The 25,309-nt window shown below is 38.3% G+C and overlaps 1 protein-coding gene across 1 annotated transcript in view; it reads left to right on the top strand.

Moving 5' to 3' along the window:
* Nucleotides 1-25,309, top strand: part of PCCA (propionyl-CoA carboxylase subunit alpha) — a 279,424-nt gene that overhangs the window by 60,751 nt on the left and 193,364 nt on the right. The window contains exons 7-8 of the mRNA XM_027443682.3: nucleotides 15,062-15,193; nucleotides 21,830-21,866. Coding sequence (XP_027299483.1) covers nucleotides 15,062-15,193; nucleotides 21,830-21,866 — 169 coding nt within the window. The remainder of the gene's footprint in view (nucleotides 1-15,061; nucleotides 15,194-21,829; nucleotides 21,867-25,309) is intronic.

The following is a 25,309-nucleotide window of genomic DNA, read 5'->3' as shown; positions in this document are numbered from 1 at the left end:
ATATTACAGTATCACTGGTGTCTGTTGACTTTATCGGTATTAGAGCAGAATCCAAAGAACCTAATTACGTTTACTAAATCCCCATTGTGCTAGATGTCATGCACATGTGTAATGAAAAGCTGGTTTATGACTTTTCCAGCTCCATCCTGTTTGTATCTGACATAAGATAGCATAAGCTAAAAGTAAATGGCATGTTATGTAGGAGGAAAGCCTGGGGGTCTAAGTGGGAAAATCTTAATCCCCGTGTGGATGATATCCTCTTCCATCCCACAAAAAATAAAAACAGCCAACCCAAAAAAACCTCTACCCTCACCCTTCTCTTGAAAACTGAGAAATGCAAGCAGTTCGTGTGGCTGGGCAAAGCAGCATTCAAAGATCTGGGCATTTTTCTCTCCTCTCTTTTAAGTTAGTGTTGTGCTCCTGCAATGGGAAGAGTTTTGTGCAGTTTGTTTATAGTATTTTTTTTCAGCAGAAGTCTTCTTTAGAATGTGAGCCAGAAAAGGCAAGAATTTTATAACTTTAAATAGTTAAGCTTATATTGCATTGTAAATATTTAATGTAGCTTTTATTTTCTTAAGGCATAAACTCTTGATATTTAATACAAATGCAAGGCCCTAATCCTATAGATTTTGATAATATCTGGACTGTAGTCCTTAAAATCAGAGGGCATAGTTTTCTGGGAAAGAGTGACAATATTGGGTCCTGGTTTCTGTATTTTTGGAACTTTCCCTTCTTATACATAATATTTTTGAATTCTTTTGAAATATATTTATACTAAGAGTGGAAAAAGATTATTTATTCCAGACATGAGTTAATGAATTCCTTATTTTTGTATTTCTTTTCTGTACTAAAAATCTTGGGAGCCAGGGTCTTTGTTTATTCTTCTAAAAAAAAAAAAAAGTCAATTTTTAGCACCAGCTCTAATTCATAAGCTAGTCTCTGTACGTGAGGGTGTTGAGTGTTTTCTGGCAGATTAGCTCATTTGTTGCATTGCCGGTATCTGCAGCTCTCTTGCCAGTACTCATTTCACTTTGATTTTTGTTTTTGCCTTTTTAATTTGCTGGAGAGAGATGATGAGGATGAATTTTATACACAGAGTCTATGCAATAAATACACTCTTCAGCTTGTGTTTTTGTTTGAAAATGTGCACAGACTCAAATTTTGGCAAGGGGAAGGAATAAATTTAACTTGCCTCTGAATAGTTAATGAGATTCTCGATTAGGATAATGAACAGAGATCATTGTGGCAGCATATTTAAAATAACCAAATATTTTGCACCAGAAGTGATTATCTGTTTTAAAGCTTTGCTAGGCTCGTTCTTAACATTCTTTGTTTTTTACCTTACGATTATTTTGTTTCTGCTTGAGACTTTCTGCATGTTGAGTTTCAGTGAAGATTTGGGTAGGATAGATAACTTTTAGGAAACTGACACAGAGCTTCCATGGCAAGTGTCTTTCTGTTCCTGGGACTCCGGAGTGAATGTTTCAAGCCCTGTTGTAGCTCAGGCTGTTGGTGGCACCCAGGTTTTGCCACAAAGCAAGGGGGAACAGGACCCGCAATGCCCTTTTGTATCTTCTAGACATCTGTGCAAAGGTGCAGGTTCACAATCTACGTTAAGTTAAACTTTTTCCAGTGTTGCAAGGAGCTGTTGGCTTTGGCCACTTGTCCCTTGTGTTGGGACCACTGTTTAGTCCTCTAGAGCAACTTGAAAAGTAATCCATGAAGACAAGTTAGTGCTTGCACCAGAAAGATGCAGTGGACTGACTATGAAAAATGAAGAGCCTAGAGGTCAGGATTCCACTTTTGTGGCACAACATTTGATTCATGATGCCATATATGATGTAATATATGATATGCAGAAAAAGAAAAAAGCAGGGTAAGAAACTTCTGGTGCATTTAATGTTCCATATTAAGTTACAAACTCTTTAAACGTAGCTTTTTGCTGCTTTTCCACTGCTGTTCTCCAAGAGTATATTCTACATTTACTTGTAAGGATTGTTCTGTCTTTTCATGAGGAACGTAATCTAGACACATGCTTTTTCAACATCCAATTCGTGATTAAAACCCCAGTTTTCTAAGAATTTCCGAGTAATTCTAGACCAGGGTATAAATTAGAGGTTGGACTTCAGGAATTTCTATTGCGTTTTGCCATTTTCATATACTGTTGTAAGCAGTTCTGATAAATCAGTTTCCATTTAAAAAAAAGAAATTGTGGATATCCCATTGGTTTATGCTACCCCAGGTTTCTTCCCTACTCTGGGCTGTGCACTGCCCACCCCGCTTTCCATCATTTCTGTGGGAATCTTTGAAAAGAAAGCAATAGCAGCTTGTCAGTGATTGCCATAATTTAACAGGCTGTCTTCCTTTACAGGCTAGAATTTGGGAATTTAGGCCCTCATCCTGCAACTGTTTAAGCATGCTTAATTTCAAGCACATGCTTATTTACAGGATCCAGATTTGTTTGTCTAATTACTTTATAGCATGAGTGAAGCCAGACTGTTCAACTCTTGGGACCATCTGTTGGGAGAGAGAAGAAGAACTTGACTGTGTGTTTTCCAAAAAGCTGTTCCACTCTTAGCTACCAGACCAAATTTATCTTTCAGATAAATTGTTAAAAGTTGTCTTAAGTATATGTTGTAGGCATTTTTGTTGTGATGTGTTATCTCAAGTTCCAAAGGGTTGTGGTTCACAGGGAGCAGGGCTTGTGGTTGTGGTTCACAGGGAGCAAGGAGATCTCATGGACTGGTTCATTATAAGTGTCTATAAATTCTCTAGTAATACATATCGATGCGTATTATTGACTTGTTTCATTTATGAAACTGAGATAACGAGAGGTTGTTATCGCAAAGCTATAGCATTATGACTGTTGTAATACTGCTGTTTCATCATTTTGATTCATAGATTAAAACATGCACAATTCCATTGTTATTTCCTCAGGCTAGCCAAGAAATAGAGTATACGCGTAGTTTTAAAATAAAAAAAACTTTCATAATGTTTAGAGATGTATATGATCACCTGCAGTTCTTTTTTTTTTTTTTTAAAAAAAAAAAAAAAAAAAGAAAGCAAAGGGCCAAATCTGCTTGTTTGATTCATCCAAGAGTATGTGAGTGTAAGAACAGGGTTTGGTGGAAAAAACACCTGTTACAAGTTTCATTACTTAAAGATAATAAAGTCACGAGTAATATTTTTTTCTGTTAAGTTTGGCTGAAGGTATCTGATCTTCTTTCTTAATTTTATTTGAACATCCACATTTAAGAGGACAATACAGTTGTATTAATGACTGTCCATAATATCTGCCATAAACTACCTCAGTCTAGTTGAGCGTACATAGAAATCAGAGGGAGAGCTCTGTAAGTACTGAAAAACTAAATTGACTGTTAGAACACACAGAAAACCCTCAGAAACTTCTTAGAATACTTGCCACTCTAAAGGGAAGAAAAATATCAATTTTTTCATTTACTTAAATGCAGCGAATTGGACTTCTCTCAGGGGGCAGCTGTAAGAGCTATTTATCTGTCATTACAGGGTAATTAGTTGACAGTTTTCTCCAAGGATCTGTGTGTAAGATTTAAATAAGAGCATCTTCTTTTAGTGATACTGGCACATGCATCCTTTTTACAAATAACTAGTGAAGGAGGCAGGGCAGTAGTGCCTAACAGAATTATGTGGGGTAGTATCTTTTTAGTATGGCCATGCTGTCCAACATTGTTGTTACCCTATATGTATACAAGTGTTTGCTCAAATGATGAGACCACTACAGAAATACCACTTTACCATCCTTCCTTCCTCAGACTGCAGCTTCTTCTCCCAACTGTTTCCACAGCAGTGCTGGTGTAGGGGATTCTCAATCTTCTCTTCTTGTCCCCAGCTGTGTCTTCCCAGCCCTGTGTTGGATCCTGTGGTGACCTCCTAATATAATCGGATGAGATCATCTTTAAGAGATTGGGACCTTTGGATGTCTTTTTTTGTTGTTGTTGTTTAAAATGCTGATTATTTCAGTGATGTAATGGGAATCACTTTTGCCTGCAGAACTGAGGGAACAGCATGCTTTAGTACAGGAGGTAGGAATAAATGACGAGGGACAGCAGCACCACCACTTCTTGGAGAAGAAAGATCAGTATGCTCAGGCCCTGCTTTGTCTTGGAGAAATGGATGCTGTGAGATTTGGAAGAAAGATCCATCTCCTTTTACCATCTCCCTTTATCTTGGACAATCTAAGAGGGCCTTTTTTTTTTTTTTTAACAAACAAGTTTTGTGCCATTTTCTCTATGTAGTTTGTTGTCATAACCCTGGCCAATGATGATAATCTTTGTGATATCCTTCACTTCGAGTAGATGAAATAAGAAGGGATCTCTGGACATCTAGTCCAAGCTCCTTTCTCAAAGCAAAATCAATTGCAACGGGTTGCTTTGGGACAGGTCCACTGGGGTTTGGAATATCATCGAGGCTGGAGACCAGGGTCTCTCTGCGTAGCTTTATTCTGGTGTTGACTAGCTTCTTCCAGTACCTTTTGCCATTACAATCTGCAGCTGGTGGCAGTGCAGCTGTGGTGTGAGAGCAGCCAGATGTCTGCCTGGGTCACTGCGCTGTGATGGTTTAATATGACCTGTCCTTGGGGTTTTATAAAGGCTTTCATCACAAGCAACTGTTGTCCCAGCCCTACCCTTCCTTTACTCATGTGGTGTTGGTAACTGCAGGGTCAGTGCATGCTGGTTTTGGTAGTAGGTGGTTTCTCAATGAACTAAACCTGGTCTGGGGGTGTGATCTAACCCAGAAGCCAGCCCCAAAATGTTTAACTGTGCATGCACACCATTTGTGTATGATTGATTTTACAGCTTGTTTTAGCTCTTTTAACTAATGTTTATTAATGTGATTGACAGGTTGATACTGATTTTTGAATAAATATGTCTATTCACCATATGATGTTTTTTGAACGTCACATATGACATCTTGTGCTCTTTAATGTCTTTCTTCTATGTGTGTGTGTGTGAATAACACCAGTTTACTGAAGAGATGCTGATGTTTTTCACTTGCTAAAGTGAAGCTCAGTGGTCAGCTCTGCATTGGCGTAGCTTCTGACATCTTTATTAAGTCTTTCAGAAAGTGTTCAAAATACATCTTCAGGCAGCTACATTTACTGATGAGAAATAGGACCTTGTCTTACATAGGAACATGCACCTATTTGTCAGGAAGGAACTTAGTATCCTTGAAGTGAGGACAGGGGATGCTAAACTATGCTAGCCAGCTGAGAAAAGGGAGCTTTAGTTAGGTAGAACAGAGTTATCCATGCTAAAATTAGCTCAGGACAGTGGGCTAACACTCCCCTGTCCCCTGCTTTTCTACAATATTTGAGAAATGACAACTTTCAGTGTAGTTTGTGTGCTTTGCTCAACTCAGTTTCTCAACAGACATATTAGGAAGATTACTCTAGGATCACTCATTTTCCTGACTATCAATATCAGGGTTCCGGATGCTTAACTAATCAATACTTTCATGGTGTGAGCTTGGACGGTCATAAGTTTTAATCTAGTTTCTGAATATGCAATATAAATGGTTGCCTAACTTTGAAAGCATTGTAGCGTGTCTGCAGAAATACTGGATCATTTCTTTTAACATGATTTTTTTCCTTCCATGTTATGATTTAATACAGGATTTCTTGCAGCCATACAATTACTGTCACTTGAGTACAAGCTCAGTGTAGTAGCTCAGTGTTGCTATTTTTTTGTTATTACTTGAGCTCTCAATGTATTGTCTCTTATTCCTTAAAAAAACACGAGCTAGGGCTTTGCGAAATGCACTTACTAATCAAGCTGTAGACTTGCATTCCATATTCATTAGCAAAGCTTCATGTACGTATGTGCTGTAGGATGAGAGATGATGTGGCTGTATGAAGAATAGGTGTCTTGTGCCCATATATTTTCTTAATCTGCTCTAACGTTTTTTGAGCTGTTTGGGCTCTGCCTCTTGTGTTCTATATTGAACCTTTCAAATTGATGCAGAAAATTTTGTTTATGTAGTAAGCTTGGGTCATTGATAATGTGAAGTATGGGTTTGGCTAGAAGAATGCTCCTCTGTTTCTCCCTCATCATTCTATCCTGCTTTTTTCTCCATGAGTGCCTGTTTTTCATTTAGAGTAATGTATATTTTGTGTTAAACATCTCATTGAGCATTGCCTGCCAAGCTGAAGTTTTTTCTTCCAGGCTGAAAGCCAAGTGGCCTAGAAAATAAAGTGCTGCTAACTTTCTCTGCTGAATTTAGTCCAGTAATTCCAAGTGCTTTTTTTTTTTCACTCTAAATGAATTAAAATTAGCGTGTAGGTTGAATCTGATTTAAAATTAATAATAATGAAAAAAGTAATTTAAGAGATAGTAGTCTTGACGAATAAGTTGTACTTGAGCTATTTTATTTCAAAATACAGTTAATGGTGTTATTAGGCTATTTGGCTATGGCTCAAATGTGTTCTTTAATTGGTAAGCTGGAGTACCATGTAGCACATCAAGCAGGGAATGTTTCCTACCTTACTAACCCATTCAGGATAGCTTCGTGCAACACTGGCACACTACACTTAAAGCTAAGAGTTTGCACTAAGCAAATGCTGCTTGTACACGGGGCAAAATCTTGTGTGGCCGTGCGATGAAGGCAAGTGACAGAACTTTTTTTGTTGTTGCATGAAAAATGAAATGGTCTTCATGAGGCCAGATGATTGCAGAGACTACGATTACACTTGTTAGTGTTTGCCATTTCCTTTGTGCATACCTGATTTCTTCTCTTTATCTTCGTGTAATCAGCAGCTATATCCATTTCCAGGATCTAATTGAACGTAATGAAGAAAGAGGTTGGGCTGTTAAGCTTCCACATTCTCTGCTCTTTGTGCTGGTCATGGTGCTAAAAAGAGATGAGTTAACATAAACCTGAGTAGGCTGTTTAACCTTCTTTCTCTTCTGGAAATGTAGATGCAATAACATTTGCAGCTGAAAAGGCTCATTCGCAGTTTCTAATGCTTAAGGATGCAAATGAAGCATTTTGTCTCTTCTGTCGCCTGGAGGTGTTAAGCAAGGAAACAGAAAGAGGTTTCTAGGATTAGTTCCACAGATTTCTTTTATCATGTTAAAATCAAGACTGGTTTCAATGCCATGAAGTGAAGAAAAGCAATATGGAAACTATCCAGGGAAAATTCTTACGTTTCATTTGTTTCTCCCTAAATTTTCTGGGTATTCATTACTCCTGATGAAGTTGAATGCTCAAACTTTTAGCAACACAGCAGAATAAGTTCCTGTGCTTGCACATCGAGTGTGTGTGTGTAACGTTTTGTAGGTGGTAGAGCAATTCATCATTGACAGTGACATGCCATATAAACTATGTTAAAGTTTTTATTACAATAGTTTTTCTTTGAGAAGTGCTTCAAAAAACTTGGATAATTTAGCATTGCATTTGGGTTCTGAACTAAGGCATAAAATATGTAGACCATCTAAAGCTTTAAACTGTTTTTAAGTGAAATTATCAAGTAAGGCTTCAGCTTGATGATCAGATCCAAAGAGAAAACTTAAAAGGATAGAGCCCCAGAGGTATTTTTTGTTCTTCTCACCAAATCTTTTAGCTCCGAGTCCTTGGAAGAAGCTTCTGTGTGGCTTTTCACTTGTGAAGATATGGCCTGGAAATTGAATAACATTATTTTCCACTCTAGAGATATAATACACACTATGAAATGTTTGGTTTACGAGACACTTTTGATTTTCAAATGCAATATTGAATCGGAGCAAGCACATTTACCCTTTGCACGTCTGCTCTGTGATAGCATGGCTTCACAGCTTGTGTCTTGTTAGGGAAATATATATACAGATTAGGTTGATTCTTAGTTTTGACTCTGGAAATGTACCACTTCAAAAAGGAAATGGCTTTTATATAAAAGCTATTTTCTTTGCAGCATTTGTGCATGAGCTGATGCTGACCATCTAGATATACCCTGGCTGCTCTCTTGTTCTTATGCAGGAGGTCACATACCTTTCCTTAGAGATGCTTACTCCTTTGGGACAGTGCATTTTTGGTGGCCTTAAACTGCATTTATACTGATTCAGTAACAGTGCCTTTATTCTCTTTAAGCTGACGGTTAGAGTAAGAGACCTTTCATCCCACCCTGCAAATATGTGAGTACATGGATACTATATTAGCAAACACACAGGTATACTTACTTTTCTGTGTATCATACACATAGATGCCATTTCCACGTTGTTTGGGCACATTTCTGGCAAACTCAGCTGGACCTAAGTGCTGCTGTTGGTTGGTCCTCTAAAGATTTGCAATGTCATACTGGTGGAACTTAAGTGTAGTACAAGGTTTTCTGGTAACTGAATAATGTGTTTTCATGGCTCTGCACAGCTTAAACTATACTTTGGAGAGCAGTATGAGCAGGTTCTCACTAGGATTAAATAAATCAGATACATTTGTTATAATGGCTTAAAAGGAGTTTGACCTTTTGTTATATTAAACAACAAAATTAACGTGTTGGTTTGTTTCCAAGTAAATTAGTGGATTCTAGTTTTTCTTTTTTTTTTAAGAATGGCTGCCTGACATTCACCTCTTTCTTACTGGAGGTAGTGGCTGTGAAAATGCTTTAGTGTTCTGTAATTTCACTTCTAAGAACTGAGACAAACCTCTCAAATGCAGCTGCATTCAATTTCAGGTGAGGCTTTTTCATTCTGTTAGCTTTTCCATTTTTCAGAGAAACTTTTTATTGTATCGCTTTCTCTTACCGTATGTACACCTATTTAAGACAGTGAGTACAGGGATTTAAAATTGAATAGTTCAGTGTCACGGGTGGTGACATAGCTTGTGTGGTGGGTCTGGCTTCTAAATTGCAGTGTGTTTCTGTGCCAAGTAACAGCAAGCTTTATTTCAAAGTAGGACTCGGAACAAGCCGTGAGGTCTGGCAGGCTGGGCAGCACACGTCCTCGCTGCTCCCTCCTTCCCTTCCAAGTTTCTTGGGGGCTCTGACACCTTCCTAGTCAGCAATACAGGACCAATTAACCTTTTCCTTCCCAGGCTGGTTGCTGTGACAGGCTACCTTCCTGCTGCTAATGCAACCTTAGGTGATTATAATACTCCTTCTCCCTCCCAAGCCCTCAAACTAAACAAAAGCCAGGCCTCCAGGAAGAACTACAGTAACCAAAGGTAGATGTAGTTGGAAAGAAGTAGGATGCTACAGTCTTGCCACTCTCTAATAGCTATCCATCTGCTTATATTGCAAGCTATATTCACTTAACAGATGCTGCTGCTGTTTTGTGAGCCTATAGAGAAAGACCTTTTCTTCATCATGCCCCCCCCCTCCTTTAAATACTTGTTCTAATGAAAGATGCTTTTGTTCTCATTCATATTCCTAAGACCTTTTGTCTTCAAAGGTCCTTCTTATTCCATTCTAAAAAAGACTGGAGAAACTCATGTTTGCTGAAAAGCTGAAGGGTTACTGTTTTGGTGATATATGATAACCATGTTGTTCTTCTAAGTCTTTTCCAGATTAAAGTCTATATAAAATGAAATATTCCGTTTCTCAATGTGAAATTTACAGGTTGATGACTGATCCTTGACTATTCCTACATATGGTCTTTATTGTGAGCTGTAAGGAAAGTAGCAGTAACTTCAGCGACAGGATCCAGTTTTTGGAGCTGGGAGATGGTTACTGTGCAGCTTGCAGAAAGCTTTAGTGTTTTCTCTTCCGTCTCCACCTCCTTTGGCTGGAGAACATTTTGTCAGTTGAGTGTTTTCTAGCTTTTTGAGTAAATGCTTCTTATACAGTATTTCCTAGAGGGGTTCTTCCCAGTGCTCAGTGAACAGCTCCTGTATTGTGAGGTGATCTGTTAATGTCCTCACCTTTTTCAACAGCTGCCACTTTTTTTTTTTTCTTTCTCTGTTGGACCTTGTTTTGTAACCTCTGTTGGACCTTGTTTTTGCTGCCAGCCCTGCTTCTCAACCCCACTCAACCTGTGAGTTTTGAGCTCAGCTAGCTACTGTAGTACTGTATCCTTGAGCTAGTCGTCCTTGTGCTGAGCTGTTTATCTGCTCTGCTGCATATATGGCTGCAGGCAGCTCTGTATACAGGTCTGTTCTGTTCTGGTGAGCTGTAAGTTCCTGCTCTAGGTGGAAGAAGACCTTATCTGTGGCAGATACCCATTTTTCTGGAACTCTGATATTGTTTAGATGCTTACCAAACTTCTGCCACTTCCCTTCCCCAGTGGATCTGCCTTGAGAAGCTGTGTGTCAAGAGGGCAGAAACACTAAGGTAATCTTTCCTCAGTGCAAGAGTGAAAGACTTTATCAGAGTCAAGAACATATTTTGTGGAAGCCTTTTTCCAGAATTTCATGTGAAGAAAACTTGAGGGCTGGAACAAAATGTCTTTGAAAACTAGACCTCTGATACCAGTTTCTACTGAAGTTCTTATCTGTGGACCTTCCTTAATAACCTCATTCACCAGTACATTCTTGAGTAAATATGGCGAGTTGTTACCCACACCTGCTCACCTCGTTAGCTCACCACAACAGAATTGAGCTTCCAGTTCTTTCTGTTCCTAAGGTGTTGCGCTGCTTGACAGCCCACGCCAAAGAGCTGGTTCAAGTACTGGCTTTGCTTCAAACTTCAACCATTCTGTGATTCAGACAGCGTTGCTCAGAGAAGGAAATACATGTCTTAAAGTTGGTTTTAAAATAAAACAAATGCAGGCTGAAGCACAAGAGAAGACTGGTGTGGCAGCACTGTTTCTTTCCCCCCCTGCACACTTGAAAGTTTGAGGATGTGCCTTGGGGAACGAAGCTTCTTCCCAGCTGTGTGCTCCAGCTGTTTCTTCCAATGCCCATTAAGCCTTTCTGTGAGCTTATCTGAACCCACAAAAGCAACAAAAAGGACTAGTCATCAAACAACAACCATAAGCACAAAAACAACCCCAAAACCTGTGCCATCTTCAGCCATGCCAGTCAGCTACAACTGAGGAATGCCAGAACCTGTCCTAGAGAAAGGGGATAGGACTGTGGGAAGGGACATGGATGAAAAAAGGGAGAGAACATGGGGTAGAAGCAGCTAGGTTGATTCGGTTCCTTTCCCAGTCATTCCTGACAGACTTTCAGGCCCTGTGTCTACCAAGCTAGAGGCACTGGAGTTAAGCCTTTTTCTCCTGAGTGAATTACTGTTTCTGTCTGTCTTCCAGTGAGAAGCACCCTGAGTTTGGGTAGACTTGAAAACACATAAATGTGAATTTGAGAGCATATGATCCAGTGGTTGTATGCAACAGATCTCCTGTGAGCTTTGTGAGCATGTTAAAAACCAGCCCAGTGTTTACATGAGAGAGTTTATTTTCAGTAAGGTAGAGCAGCTGTAATTGCTCCTGAGATCCCTCCATCCGTTTCTTCCTCAGAAATGGGAAATGCTTTCCTACAACTAACTGCTTCAGGCACCGGGGAATGAGCAAGCACAAAACCTGCATTAATGCCACTGCTTCTGTGTGGTGAGATAATTACAGGGGCGCTTGCGACTGGAAGCAGCTGGGCAGTTGGGAGTGTGCTTTGCCACATCATTGTGGCTTGGGTGGAAGGATCCCCTTGCCAAATGATCCTGAAAGAAAACACTGAATTCTTGATACCTATGTTTTTCTTTCCTGTAGTACACGGGATACCTCCTTCTCGGTGGGAGCTGCTCAGGCTGGTGTTATGTGTGGATTCAAATACCTTGGCTTGAATGAGGACACCTAGAAGTGTGTTTAATTGTCCGTAACTAATGTGGTAAAAGAGAAAAAGTCGAAGTATCACTTGTTTTGTCTAAGGCTGGCTTGGAACTGTTCCGTCACTTCCTGCAGAGCTGAGAGGCCTAGCAGCCATTTGGCTGTTCTGCCACATATTCATAAACCCGCAGAAGGCTGTCGTGTTGCTAAGGGAGCTAGAGATTATTGTATTAAATTATGTTTATATATTTAATTGCTTTCACGTGTATAGAAGTTTATTATGCTCTTTTCCCTACTTCATGCTTTCCGTCTCTGGTTCTGCTTGTGCTGTCATTAAGGCTGACTCTACCGCTTACCGTATAAAATATTAATTGTAAATCCTTCCATAGTAGCTGCCAGGAGAAGATGTAAAGGAATCTCCTCTTTCAGGATCAGTCTTGTCAATTACTTCGGGGCCACAAGAGTTTGTCAGAGGGACAATTTCTTTCCAAACATCAGGAGAATGGTGATTTACACAAATGTAGGTCCATTTGGTCCACTTCAGACGGACTTTGGTGACAGACTGGGCAGAGCTCAACCACACATATTTTTACGTTAAATTTTCAACATTTTCAGTATTGGACACTAGGTCATTTAGTACATTACCTATCATTGTTGGCAAGGAAGAAGTCAAAGCATTTTTCTGGGTGCCAGCTGACTAGCTTTGGCAGAGGGCTGGGGCAAGTATCTTTGGTGTGTCATGGGTTATTGTAGCAAAACTTGTAAGAGTTTGTCCAGTAGTGCCTTTTGCTGACAAAATGTTTTTTGTGAGCCTAACTAAAGTTGCAAGTAGCATTGAAGAAGATACACCTTTTCTATGCAGGGGATGAGTTGACACACCCACTGGAAACTAGTGGATCCTCCCTTAGTTTGTTTTGGTTTACTTTTGACTTGCAGATGTTGCAGCATGCAGTTATGTGGTTTGAGATACCTTGTGATATTATGTCAAATGAAGCATCTTTGTTTCAGTTTTTGTTGCTGGGGTGAAAGTAGATGCCCCAAGTACCTGAAATGACTAACCAAAGAGGAGAACAGCTAGTGTTACTAAGCTGCTTCTTGTTCATAATTAAAGAGCAGTTCTGTGAAAGATGCAGAGCAGTTGAAGCTAGGAGGCGCACATGTAGACAAGAGCGGTTTGTAAATGATGGGCATTAGAAACATACATTTAAAAAGAACAATATACCGTGCAACAGGTGAGACTTGCATTAGAGCAATGCCAATATTCTGATTCTTCATTTTTATTAAGAAATATTGGTTGTATCCATGTGGGATATTACAGGTCTACAACATTTTTGCAATGAATATGCTGGGTGCGGCAGATTCATTTCTTGACGTGGCCTGCCGCGTTCCTTCTCAGGTGGCTCATAAATCTCTCCTGAACAGACCTGTTCCCCTATCCAACTATGTTTGTGGATGGGAGCAGGGAATGAACACTTTGAAAGTCAGGTAATAAGACAATGAAAAAACAGGCAAAGTGGAGCAAAACGTCACCTACATGCTTTTCCCTGGAAAGGTGCATGCTTGCTAGTGCCATGAATGTAATTCTTATCCTCTCTTGTGACCTCTACCTTGAACTAAGGTTCAAGAAGTTCTGCATCTACTATCTTGATGACCTCTGGAGATACCGTGTTTTTAATGGTAGACTTCGAGAGGAGAGTGGGGAGATGAAGCAATCTGTCGTAAAGTTTAAGGTGGCGGGTACCAGGCTGCAAATGCCAATACTATGGCAGAAACTGTAGAAACAAGGCTTTTCTAGTTCGAGTGATATGGGAGGAATGGAATAATCTCCAGCTGCCAAGTGTGTTAGCAAACCTCTTCCACAAACTTTGAGATTGGATTACAGTCTGAGAGAACCCTGTCCTGCCTCCAAATGTATGCAGGCCCCCTATTGAAAACACTGTTGTTGAGTGGAGTGAGTTGTAAGTTTTCAGGTTGCAATCTATTTCTGAAATGGTTTGTTCTAGACTTTTGAAAGACAGCGTTGCTGTGCTTTCAAATACCAACTCCTTGTTTCTCTTCTTAAAAAAGCTAATTTCTTTACGCTTAGATCCTTTGGCACTGAGATCTGTACCCTCGTGTCTGTAACAGTAACTCTTACGCATGTTGGGTGCTTTCCACTCTTACCAGTTCGTGATTTGGAGGACATTGTTCCATGCCTTCAACAGCAATGTATTTTTTCCACATGGTTGTTCTGTGGTCATGTAATACCACTTCATAAATACACAAACTTTCAGCAAGTGATTTTTTTGTTAGTAACTATAACTACACGACAATGCTAATATATGCAGCATGAGTGTACATTGGAAATGAAACACTAAGACAAGTTCTGATACAAGGAATTGAATGTTTGTCATTTTATTAGTGCTGCTATCAAGTAAACTGCTCATCAATTAGAAACAACTTTTAAAGTATTTTATAGGTGTCTTACAATTGGGCAATAATCGACAAAATAGCTGGAAAAAAATTGTAAGGCTGGTATGCTTATTCTTTTGATAGTTTAATTATAGCAGTCTTCTGACTTTTTCCTATAGTACAAAATACTTAAGTTAGCTAAAACATGCACAGACTCATTGCATCAATATTTGTCACTGAAGCAGATCTGGTGGAATTGTCTTCAGCTCTGTACAGTACTGAGGCTTGAGAGGTTTAAAAAAGTGCCTATGTACCTCATCACTGAAATCTACTATTGGCATAGAGAAAAAGGAGTGTGGGGGAAACAATTTGGTGTTCTACCCACATGCTATTTTGTGTTGACCTTTTTACTGAGAGTTGCCAAAGATCTGGGCGAATAGTATTTCATTTATTACCTTATCGACCAAGTATTTAAATGTGTTTAGTAAGAGACTGTGCTTCCATTTTGAAGTTTCATAGAGATTTGTGTTTAAAGAATGCATAATGAAATCTACGACTATATTACAGTTCAGCAAGCATATTTTTGTAAATTATTTGGAGTTATTCAGTGGTGAGTTAACTAGCCTCTGCTTTTTCGAGGGATACTTCTAGCTTTAAAGTTGTAGAACCTCGACTTTCAGCTATTTCTCCTTGGCTTGGCTTGGCTTTGATTCATACAAATCCTAATCACAGGGGCTCTGAATCTGTATGTATACATAGGTTTACAAGGACATATACATCTTGCAGTGGATTGGCTGAAATGCTGCTTGTATATTATTAGTGTGTTGCATAAACAGATTATTAGGTCTTCTAAATGTTGCTTCAATAAGAATATTTTTACTCTTTATTAAACTTGAAGGTAATGACTGCAGAAGGCAGTTGATTTTCAAGTTCAGTCTTCTAAAGATGTATCTTCATTGTCTTTGCAGGCTGCAGAAGGTGTCACCTTCATTGGACCTGACACACATGCTATTCAAGCTATGGGAGACAAGATTGAAAGCAAATTGTTAGCCAAGAATGCAAAGGTCAACACAATCCCTGGCTTTGATGGAGTAGTCAAGGTGAGAAACCATTTAACTACCGTCTGCCCACTGTAGAATCAGTGCCTAAATCAAAGTACACCGATTGAAGGTCTGATACAGAATGTAATTATAAATTCAACTTTGTTATCAATAAGAGACATAATTAAAATAGGGGTATGGATCTTTGGAGGAGGAAAGATGAAGTATATGGTATAATCAGGACTGCTTGCACGAAGTCTCTAAAAATATTTTGATTTAAATTTAACATGAAGGTAGGTAAATGTGTTTATTGTGACGTGTGCCTTTGTGTTGGTCTGAAAAACATAAAAGACATAGACATTTGCTTCTTGCTGGCCGAGATCTTGGCATAAAATAAAATATTACTGAAGTTAACGTAAGTATACATAAAAAGTAAAATTTCGCAGTAGCAGTGAAGATCGTTTCACTGTATGAATCTCCCATCTTATGGTCAGTGCTGATGGAAGTAAAGCTGTTCATGTGTTGAAAAACTCACTTGGGGGAAAAAAACAGTCGTTTCTCTGTCCAAATCTACAGGTGGTGTTCTTTCTGGGGTTTTAGAAGGAATGATTTCCACCATCTAGTATATCTTGGTTGTTGCTTTATTTTGTATGGAATAAAATATGTCTTGGTTTTGGTTTATTTTGTGTTATAATGATAATGTATGGGGCTCTTTTAATCTTTCCAATGTCTTTACATACCATATATGTTTTGTGTTGATATAGGAAGAATAAGCTTTTTGCCTTTTATGCCTTTGTTGTGTGTGTCTAGATAATAGAAAACTTTGTTCTCCTGGGTTGAAAATTCTTATGCTGGTCACTTCCAGTGATTTTTATTATTTTTTTATTGTTTCAGATAAAATTTGAGTAAAACTTGGAATGTGAAAAGCTTGTTTAAACAACATTTTAATGTAGTTGAAGGAAAAAATTTTCAGGTTTTATTTATGACTATGTTGACCTCTGATCATCATAATTCTTACATGATAAAATGGGAAATTTCAAGATAATTGGGAACAACTTAATATATTGTTGGAATGCAGACTGTACTTCAAGGAGCAACGTATACCAGGATAGTGTTCAGTATTGTGTCAGTTAAGCTAGATTTTAAATTCTTAGAGTAAAAAAAAAAAAAAAAAAAGACCAATTAAATGGGGAAGATAATAGAATTTGAAGGGGCTAACTCTCCACAGAATGATCTGTTCTGATGAACTGCCTGGAGAGCTTGGCTAGCGAGAGGGAATGGTGAAGTTTTGAAAGATCTGGGAAGATCAAAATGCACAAGAGGATTCTCGAGTACTTGCGATGGAAATGCCTGGTGTGCGTGTAATGCCTACCTGTGGGGTATTCTGCAACAGGTACAAGTGCAAAGAATATCCTCTGTTCTGGAGGGCTCCATATGAGTGTTAGGCTAGCATTTCTGTGGCAGTGCTGAAATCTGGCAGCATTAAGTTGAACGCAGCGTTCCTTCTGTTTTTTGTTGCGTGTTTTAGCAGTCCTTCTGTCTGTAGCCCCTTAGCATTCATTAGATTTTAGGAGCAGCCAGCTCTTGTGCATAAGATCCTCTGTTCTTTCTGATATCCTACCTGTTCTTCTAGAAACCCTGAAATTACGATCTAGAAAAATACCTAGTTAGAACATGACTTGGAATTAATGGTCTGAACCCCACAAAACTTTACCTAACGCAGAATCACTCAGAACACTTGTTTATCACTGCATCAAGTTAAAATTACATCAGGGCCTGTTACTCTGACAGTGTTGAAGAAACAAACCTGGCAAAGTAGGATAGTAGTGGTTAATGAACAGATAGTAACATAATCAATGAAACTGCAGTATTGAAATCTTTTTTCTTTTTTTTTTCTGAGACCTTTAATTGTATTGTTTTTTATTAATTATTAGAAGTTCCGGGTACTCAGAATGAAGGAATGTAAGTGATCTGGTTGGCAATCGGCTATAGGCAATGATAGCCTTAACACCGAAAGAACTGGAATCTGTGATTGAATTTGACAAATCCCATCCCAGCTGTTGAAGGGAGCCGTGTGGTAGTTGCTTAATCCTGAAGTGTCCATATCACATCATTTTCACATGCATCATTTGCAGTGCTTCTGATTATCTGAAGAGTGTTGATGAAAAAGAACATGAGATTAAATAAATGCAGTATGCCCGGCACGTCAGAAAAATGAGAATCCACAGGCCTTGCCAATGTTGTAGTTTCTATGAGAATGGGTAACTTTTCCATCTCCCAGATGAAAAATTGACTAGTGCTCTGGTTACAAGTTCTAGGAAATAGTTTCAGTTACCAGAAGTTTTATCATCCTTCCTATACATCTAATTACGTGCCTACATTTGTCTTTTGAACTCCTTTCTGTGATATCATGACTTTTGCTGGGACGAATACCTGAGTAATTAGGTTGTACAGGATGCCTGATCCTTGATTAGAGCTTGATGTAGTATGTTGCCAACTCAGACCAGGAGATGAAGGGCAAAGCTGTGTGACACCAAATATAATCAGAAGAACGGCACACAAGGAATTGGAGACTGTTGTATTTCTGCCATTCTCTGGGAGTCTTGTTTTGGTCACAGAGCTATGCAACTTTGAAAATCTTTGAGGGCTCTTGTTTTTGAGAAGTAGACATTTTAAAAGTCTTGGGAAGGAGTTAAGTGTCTGCTTGATACTTGAGTTGATTAGAGGTGGTTTCATCTTTGTAGTGGAGTCTAAAGCTGGAAGGAAACTGCATTCATGCCTCTGACAATGCCAGAAGTTAAGAAAGATCAGTTGCATGTGTTCTTTGTGGATGAATAGTTAAAGCAAACATAGAGTAACGACTTCTTGTGCTTCTTTTATTCATCGCAGGACTGCACTGGAAATCTTTGTTACTTGAAGAGTTGTCTTTATTCAGCTCTTGTTAACTAGTGCTGCAGATGCACAGGTCCTTCGTGAATAAAGGGTGAAGCTTCTCCCCGATTTCTGTTGCTTAGTGTTCAGACTTAGTAGACTGTGAGTTGTTTAGCTCCTGAAATTACACCTTGGAGAAAATGTGTAAAGAAAAAATCCCAATGTAAGAAAACACAAGAATCCCACATGTAAGAAAACTGAGTATTGTGCTATCAGCTAGAGAGTCAACGAATACATTGAAAAGTAGTTTTCAGCTCAAAGTCTCTAACTTCAATTAGTTTCCTAAAACTTGACTGGGAGAGGTAATGGCCTAAAGTCTTGATCAAAAGAATTGGTGTTAATCCACGTGACTGGTTGCTATACTGAAGTTAGAGCTGAGAAGATGTCTGTAAACACATGAAAAGGAATACATGGCAAGAAGAAAGAGGGACTGTGTATGTGGAGATGTCATGGTGAAAAACTGGCAAAGGAATAGAAAAAGAAGAAAGGTTTTGTACATACACAGCCAGTTTGGTTTTATGGCTGGTAGAACATAGCTTGATTTAACCCCAGAAGATTAATGTCTCCAGGTGTCAGCTTGGTTTCACTGATGTCAGTAGTCATGTTGAAGGTTTTCATTGAGGTTAAGAATTTATTGTATTTAAGTTTCAGGTACCTGGTTTGGCTGTATTCTTGCATTGGGTTATTGATATTGGTATTCAATACCCACTGTATTGCTGAAGAGGTTGTTGGAGACTAGTCAGGACTTGGAGGTTCTCCAGGCCCAACACCCGCAGCCATGACAAATATCATGTAGCTATTCATAATTAAAACAATATTTTACAGCTCAAGCAGTTTCTTAAGCAGCTTCATCCTGGCATTCCTCTATGTCAAATAGTTTTGCTTTTTTGTCTCCACCTGCTGGTACGTGGCAGGGAGGCATGTACGTGAAGAGGTTAGAAATTCTTAAGCTAAGGGAGTAAAACCGAGTGTTTTATGTCTGTAACTAAAATAATAAAATCAGCCATTTGTAAATTCCACTATGACGTATTTTTTATAACTCATGATTTTTATGAACTTGTAGCGTTACTTGAACGTTTTTATTTGTACAATAAAAGATTGTGCCAAAATTATGTATTTCTTTACAATCTCCAGGTTATTTTGGGAAAACGGTAGTGGACCTACTGTGTTTTTTCGAGGAAATGGTAATAAATCAGCGAGGACTTATGTTGTTAAAAGAAAAAAAAGGTTCAAAATGGTCCTAGTACTGCTTTTTTTTAAATTTTGCATATATGGTCTTGAGTGTTGTTATGGCATTCATTTTTTTTCCAATGGCAAATGTTGCATATCAATCATGGTTTTTGCACCCAAAATCTAAAACAACTGTCTTAACTTTATTGCTACTCAAAATGCTGCTGTATTTGTGAGCCACAAGTGAAATGCATGACACTAAATTTTACTTTCTTAGGGAAAAAGATCAAAAGATCGTTACCAGAGATTTCATTGTGTCGGTTGTTTATGATTTTTTCGAACTGTTTTTTCTCTTTAAAGCACAGCATATTTTTGTTTCCTATTTCAGAAACGCTCTTTGAAGACTAAAGAATTTGAATATGCATTTTTTTGGTATTTTAGAGCTTGAGTTCTAATACATCAAAACTGTAAAAAGAAACAGATGTTTGAATAGTGTAAATTAATAACTGCACTGGGCAGATGTCTTCTGTCTGTTCAGGCTAGAACTGGGACAATTAGTGCTTCTCGTATGATGCTGCTTTTTTCTTCAAGTTGTTGTATGCGTACATGTGTTTCAATATATTTATGAATACAGTGGCTGTGAAAAACTCCCTTGTAATGATTTGCAGCTTGTCTTCCTGTGGACTGCAGTGTATCAGTTAGCCACTTGTTTGCAGGTAACTAAGTAGGGGGAGAAAAAAAACACAACACAAAACCAACCCTGTTTGCTTCCCCCCTCCTCGTTCTATTTTGCAAATATATGACTGGATTTGCAAGAGAAAAGAAATGTAAAAGTTTCCTTCTCGACTATAATCGTGGCTCTTCATCAGTCATCACTCTTCCTGCATTTTGTTCGAGAGGCTCTAATTGTCTGCATTTGGCAGGTTTAACACTTCCTGACAGAGAGGCTATTAAGGGGAAGTATTCTCGCATAACTGTCACAGGCAGGAACAAAGAACCTTCAAACTCAATGTGTGGAAACCACTAACATTCTTAAATGACCCTTTTCATGCATTTTATCCCTTTAAGCTAAAATTTGGAGGGTGCAGGGTCATGGAAAGCAGCAAGGTGTAATAAAACAGTTAACCCTGATTTTTTTTTTTCTTGGGGAGGGGGAAGGTTTTTTTTTTTTTTTTTTTTTTTTTTTTGCTAGATTTATCTCTCGACTTAAAAACAATTGTTATTTGGAAAAATCTCATTAACAGATGTGACTGGAGTAAAAAGACTTAAAACCGATGTTGCTTTCAGGACTGCTTTGAACTTAACAAGCACCGATTTGTGGAGCAGACTAGCTAATGAAAGGAAATTAAATTTTCTGACAACTTCCCCTGCCAGCCCCCTTATTCTTCATGGGGCTGTTACTAGGTACTGAAGACTTTTAAAGAGGATTTTGTTTTATTATCGGACATAAATGAACCAGGTATGAACATAGCTTATGTATTTTTTTTAAAGTTCTGACCTGGGTGCTTTTAAAATGGATTGCCTTGAAAGCTTTAAAAATATCAGGTTTCATTTTAATGTTCATAAGTCAGCCCCCATAGTTTCAGACGCACTTAGCAGCTGGTGGTTTCCAGACGTTACTGCCTTCCATACTAATTTTTTAATGTATGTCACAGAATAGTATAAATACTAGCAAATTTGGATGGAGCTCTCGAACTTAACCCATGCCACTGTAGTTTAACCCTTTTTCCTTTCTAGTGTTGTATCATGGAAATGTATTGTTACCAGTAGGAGAAAACAGAATTAACTGCTGCAGGAGAAGAGAGATGGTTGTTTTAAAAGTGAGAAGTTCAAGTACTGTTTCTGTTCTCTGGGTTTCCTAATACTATTTTCTCTATCATGTTTTCTGTAGCAGGCTATAGTGGTATGAGTCAGCTGAAGCCATAGGTGGCATCAACAAGAGTTGTTCTAGCTGTCATACACTAATAATTTGCAGACTTTTGAATGGGAACTGATATGTGAAAGGGTTTATTCTCCTTAGAATGGAGGGGAAAAAAAAAAAAACAACTTATGAAAGTGAAGTGCTTGTTTTTTTTTTTTTTTTTTTTTTTTTTTTTTTTTTATAGTAGACAAATTTTCCACTTTGAAGAAGTTCTGCAAGATTTTTTTGGAACCTGAATCACACCCAAACAATAGAGAATCAACTCCCCCTACTGACAACAGCCAGGAAAACATGACAAATACCTGCGAGGACAGAAACAAGCTGGCAGTGGACAAACTTTAACGATCTGATTTATGGTCCATTATTGATTGTAAACTTCTAAATTCTAGCATTAAATTCCTACAACTGCAGAAAATCATTTTGCAATCCCGGCTGTGTTTCCTGTCAGCTGATTCCTCATTGCTTTGAGTTTCTCAGTATACTAATGATGAGGTAGAATTTACATTCCACTTATGGTATTAATTTTACATTCCTCTGGCTGAAAAGGGTCAGAAGGTTGTAAAATCAAACATTAAATGAATCAGAGGAGACAGTAGTGCAATATATGACTGCCCTCAGGACACAGTGCAATGGCTGATGGGATTAACGTTGGGTCTCATTTCCTGCTTTTACAGGATGCAGATGAAGCTGTCAGAATTGCAAGGGAAATTGGTAAGTTCTTAAATTAGCTATGGTGGGATTTGTGTGCCTCTCAGCAGACATGGTTGACTAAATTGAATGTGTAATAAGTAATCCCTATAGAACAAATAATGTTTTAATAGTTTTTAAGTTCCCTCTTGCCTATAGGGCTGGAAGAATCTAGGCATTAACGCCCTGTCTCTTTAATCATCACATTTTAGCTTAACCAACGGGACTTTACAGAACAAGTGCAGCCATGATTTGTGGAATGCATGTAACATGCAGCCATCGGCTTGCAAAAAGAAGTTATTTCAAAGTGTATCTGCAATTGGACGTGGTGTTCTTTTCACAGAAGTTAGGCAGGGTACATTTCTCCTGGTACGGAGGCTGACACCAGTGATGTTATGATCTTCCTTCTTCACTGTGTGCATAGCAATTAGCTTGAATATCATCCAGACCATCAGCCTTTCTTCTGTGCTTTCCAGAAGAGATTCTGAATATCTTACAGAATGGTGAAAAGAACAACCAGCAAACTGTTTGGGACTCGTTTTGATGAAGGTTAAGTGTAATGTGTTTAATGAGTTTTGGCTTTTATTAAATAAAGCTTAATATTTGGGAAAATGTGTAACCATATGCTTGAAATTACACATTCTTAAATGCTTTCTAGAAGGAGAAAGTAATGCAAAAAGACATTTTTCTTTTTTTTTTTAAATCATTTTAAGATACAAGTAACCATGAGAAGCTATTTAAGCTCATCAGTAGTATAATTCCAAGAATCCACTTCGTATACATCTCACCTGTGCCAAAACCTATGGGTGTGTCTTAATGCCAAATAGTAACTGGGACTTGCCTTGCTGTGGATGATTCTTCATTACTGTAAGGCTTTTCCAGTTTGAGTTTTTAAGCTGGCGTTCCTACCCTGCACTGGTTAACTACCCTGAAACCCCTCAGCGCAGGCCTGACTGAACGTTAGGCTGACATGATTGAAGTCAACACTTCTGTGGGTCAGCCTTGGCCCCTTTTGGGAAATCAGGTGATTACTGATCACTGCCATGAAAGCAGAAACAAAAGGTGGAGGTTATCAGCCAAACAACTAGAACATTGGGAGGAGAACTGGCAAATAAAATTGGTTTCAATGCTTAAAAAGGCATATATAGTGTTATGAATTTATTTCAGTTCAGTTTCATTTCAGTGTTTTTTCTACATTTTCTTAAAATGTTTTTAAATAGCTTTGATCATTTTAAGTAGGAATGTGGCTTTCTTAGACACCTTTTAAAATTTATTCTTGCTTAATTGTTCTAACTTCTTCTGGTGTTCTATTGACTGGTTCCTGTCTTTGATATCAGCAGCACTTTGGAGGTCATTATACCAAGGCAGTCTTAAATCTGCAGATATTGAAGTCGATTTCAGACAGCTGGGTGGTGTTTTTTATTTAGATAACAAATTCTAAAGCCAGTTTTGTATGGACAAGAGGTAGCCATGTAGTGAAAGGAAACTGTCCTTTCTAGCTTGTTTGTACTCCTGTTTTGATCAACTGATCCCTTTTGTTAGGCTTCTGTCTAGTCAAAACCATGGATCAGAAGCCAAGCCAATGATCTATAATTTCAAAGGGTGTAAAATAAGATGAAATTAATGTCTCTGTGTAAGTCTCCATGTATATAATGTCCTTGTATGATAAAGTACTCGATACATAATTGAATACTTTCAGATTATTTTTAATTTCAGGTATCTAGAGCCTAAGTATTCTGAGAGTGCTTAAATAATTATTAAAAAAAAATAATCATTGTGGGCCATTACTTAAAACTCTGAAACATTGTGTAATGTTCTCTTATGGCCTGTGCGTTCCTCTACTGTTCCCTTCTATATTCTGGCCAAAGGTCCAGTAGCAGTGGGCTATGGCACATCAGGGCTGATGAACTGCTTTTAACTGTTCCAGTTGATATTGTTTACGGATAAAAATTTTGTACGTACCAGAGTAAAAAAAAAAAAAACAAAAAAAACTACCTTTCACCCCTCATTTGAGATGTGCTCTCCCAGGCTGTCAAGAGTGAGTGTTAAAAAGATACTAGGCTGAATCAGGAGTTGGAAGTGGTTCAGGCACAAATTGCTGTATAGGCTCCTTTGTAATGTCGCTCTTCTCATATATGTCTGTGTGGGCTGTTCTTTTCTTGTGATTTCTTCTGTAGTGTTTAATCACACTGGCTCTTTTCCCATGCTGCTTTAAAGTCCATTTATAACGTATATGTTAAGAACTGCCAGCTTCTTAATTTCTGAAGCATCGATGAAACTTCAGATAGTTTTACTTTTCAGTTTGTTGTCTGGATGAATCAAACAACTAAGAAGTGCAGGCAGTATAAACTAAATGAGGGTCTATTCAATTTTAATCTCATGTAAATTGGTGTCTACTTTGAGGGAAGGGTTGAAAATCTAACACCTACTCAAAAATGTGCTTGCTTTGTAAGGCAATTTGATGTTTTGTGATGTTTTTATAAATACTACTATAAATTGTTTGCATGCCTCTCCCTTCCCACAATTAATCCAACTAATCCATGGATTGGTATTTCAGCAATTTTAACTGCTGCTAGTGTAAAAGTCGTCAGAAAAATGATGAACAACACGTCCTGATCTTGGCATCATTTACCTGATATTTATGCTCAAATAGCTTAAATTCTGTGAGACCTTGCCTGGCTTGGGACAGATCAGTCTTTGGTGTTGGCCAAGGAACTGACATGTTTAGTTAAGCTCAGTGACACAGCAAGTAGAGTGTAAACTCATATGTGAGCAAAAGTTCAAGTCCCCTTATTTTCAGGAGGCTGGCTAATTGTCATCCCAACCTACAGAAGTCTCTTGCAAAGAATTTTTATTTCTTGGCCCAAAAAGCTGCATGTATCTTCTCAAAACCAAGCCTTACTTTGACTTTTTATTTTTTTAAATTCTTTTTAACTATGCTGTGGCTCTGGAATCTTTAACTGCTTTGCATAAAAGCGTGATCAACATGTAATCAGTGCACATAAGGTTAGGATGGGGAGAAAAGCTGTGTTCATAAATTGGTGAGTACTGCCAGTGACCCATGTATCCTGTCTGATAATGTAACCAAGTAGGTCGTGATACATAAGCTTTATATATTCTATAATATATGAAGACACACCAAGGCTTGCTGCCAGTATACTTATATTTTACTGTTGAAATGAAAAAACATTAAATTAGAACTACTCTTCTTCAAGAATTAAACTCAGCAAGCAGTTCAAGAGACTGATACTGTTAAACTGAAATTGTTAGCATAATTGATGATTTTTCAAGTACATGCAACACCGAATGGGATGGATAACATAATGAAAACTGCCATAGTGAGTTTGCCATAATTCTTAAAACAGTGCTTATTTAAGAATTTCACACCTCTTGAGCTGAAGTCTCTAGCTGCTGTTAGTGTTACCATAGGTGGTGCGAGTTTGGTAGTGCTACCTAGTTAAACCTCA

This window comes from Anas platyrhynchos, chromosome 1 (genome assembly GCF_047663525.1).
Source record: "Anas platyrhynchos isolate ZD024472 breed Pekin duck chromosome 1, IASCAAS_PekinDuck_T2T, whole genome shotgun sequence".
Classification (NCBI taxonomy): domain Eukaryota; kingdom Metazoa; phylum Chordata; class Aves; order Anseriformes; family Anatidae; genus Anas; species Anas platyrhynchos.
Note: the sequence above shows the minus strand (reverse complement) of the source record. Positions and strands in the feature narration are given on the sequence as shown.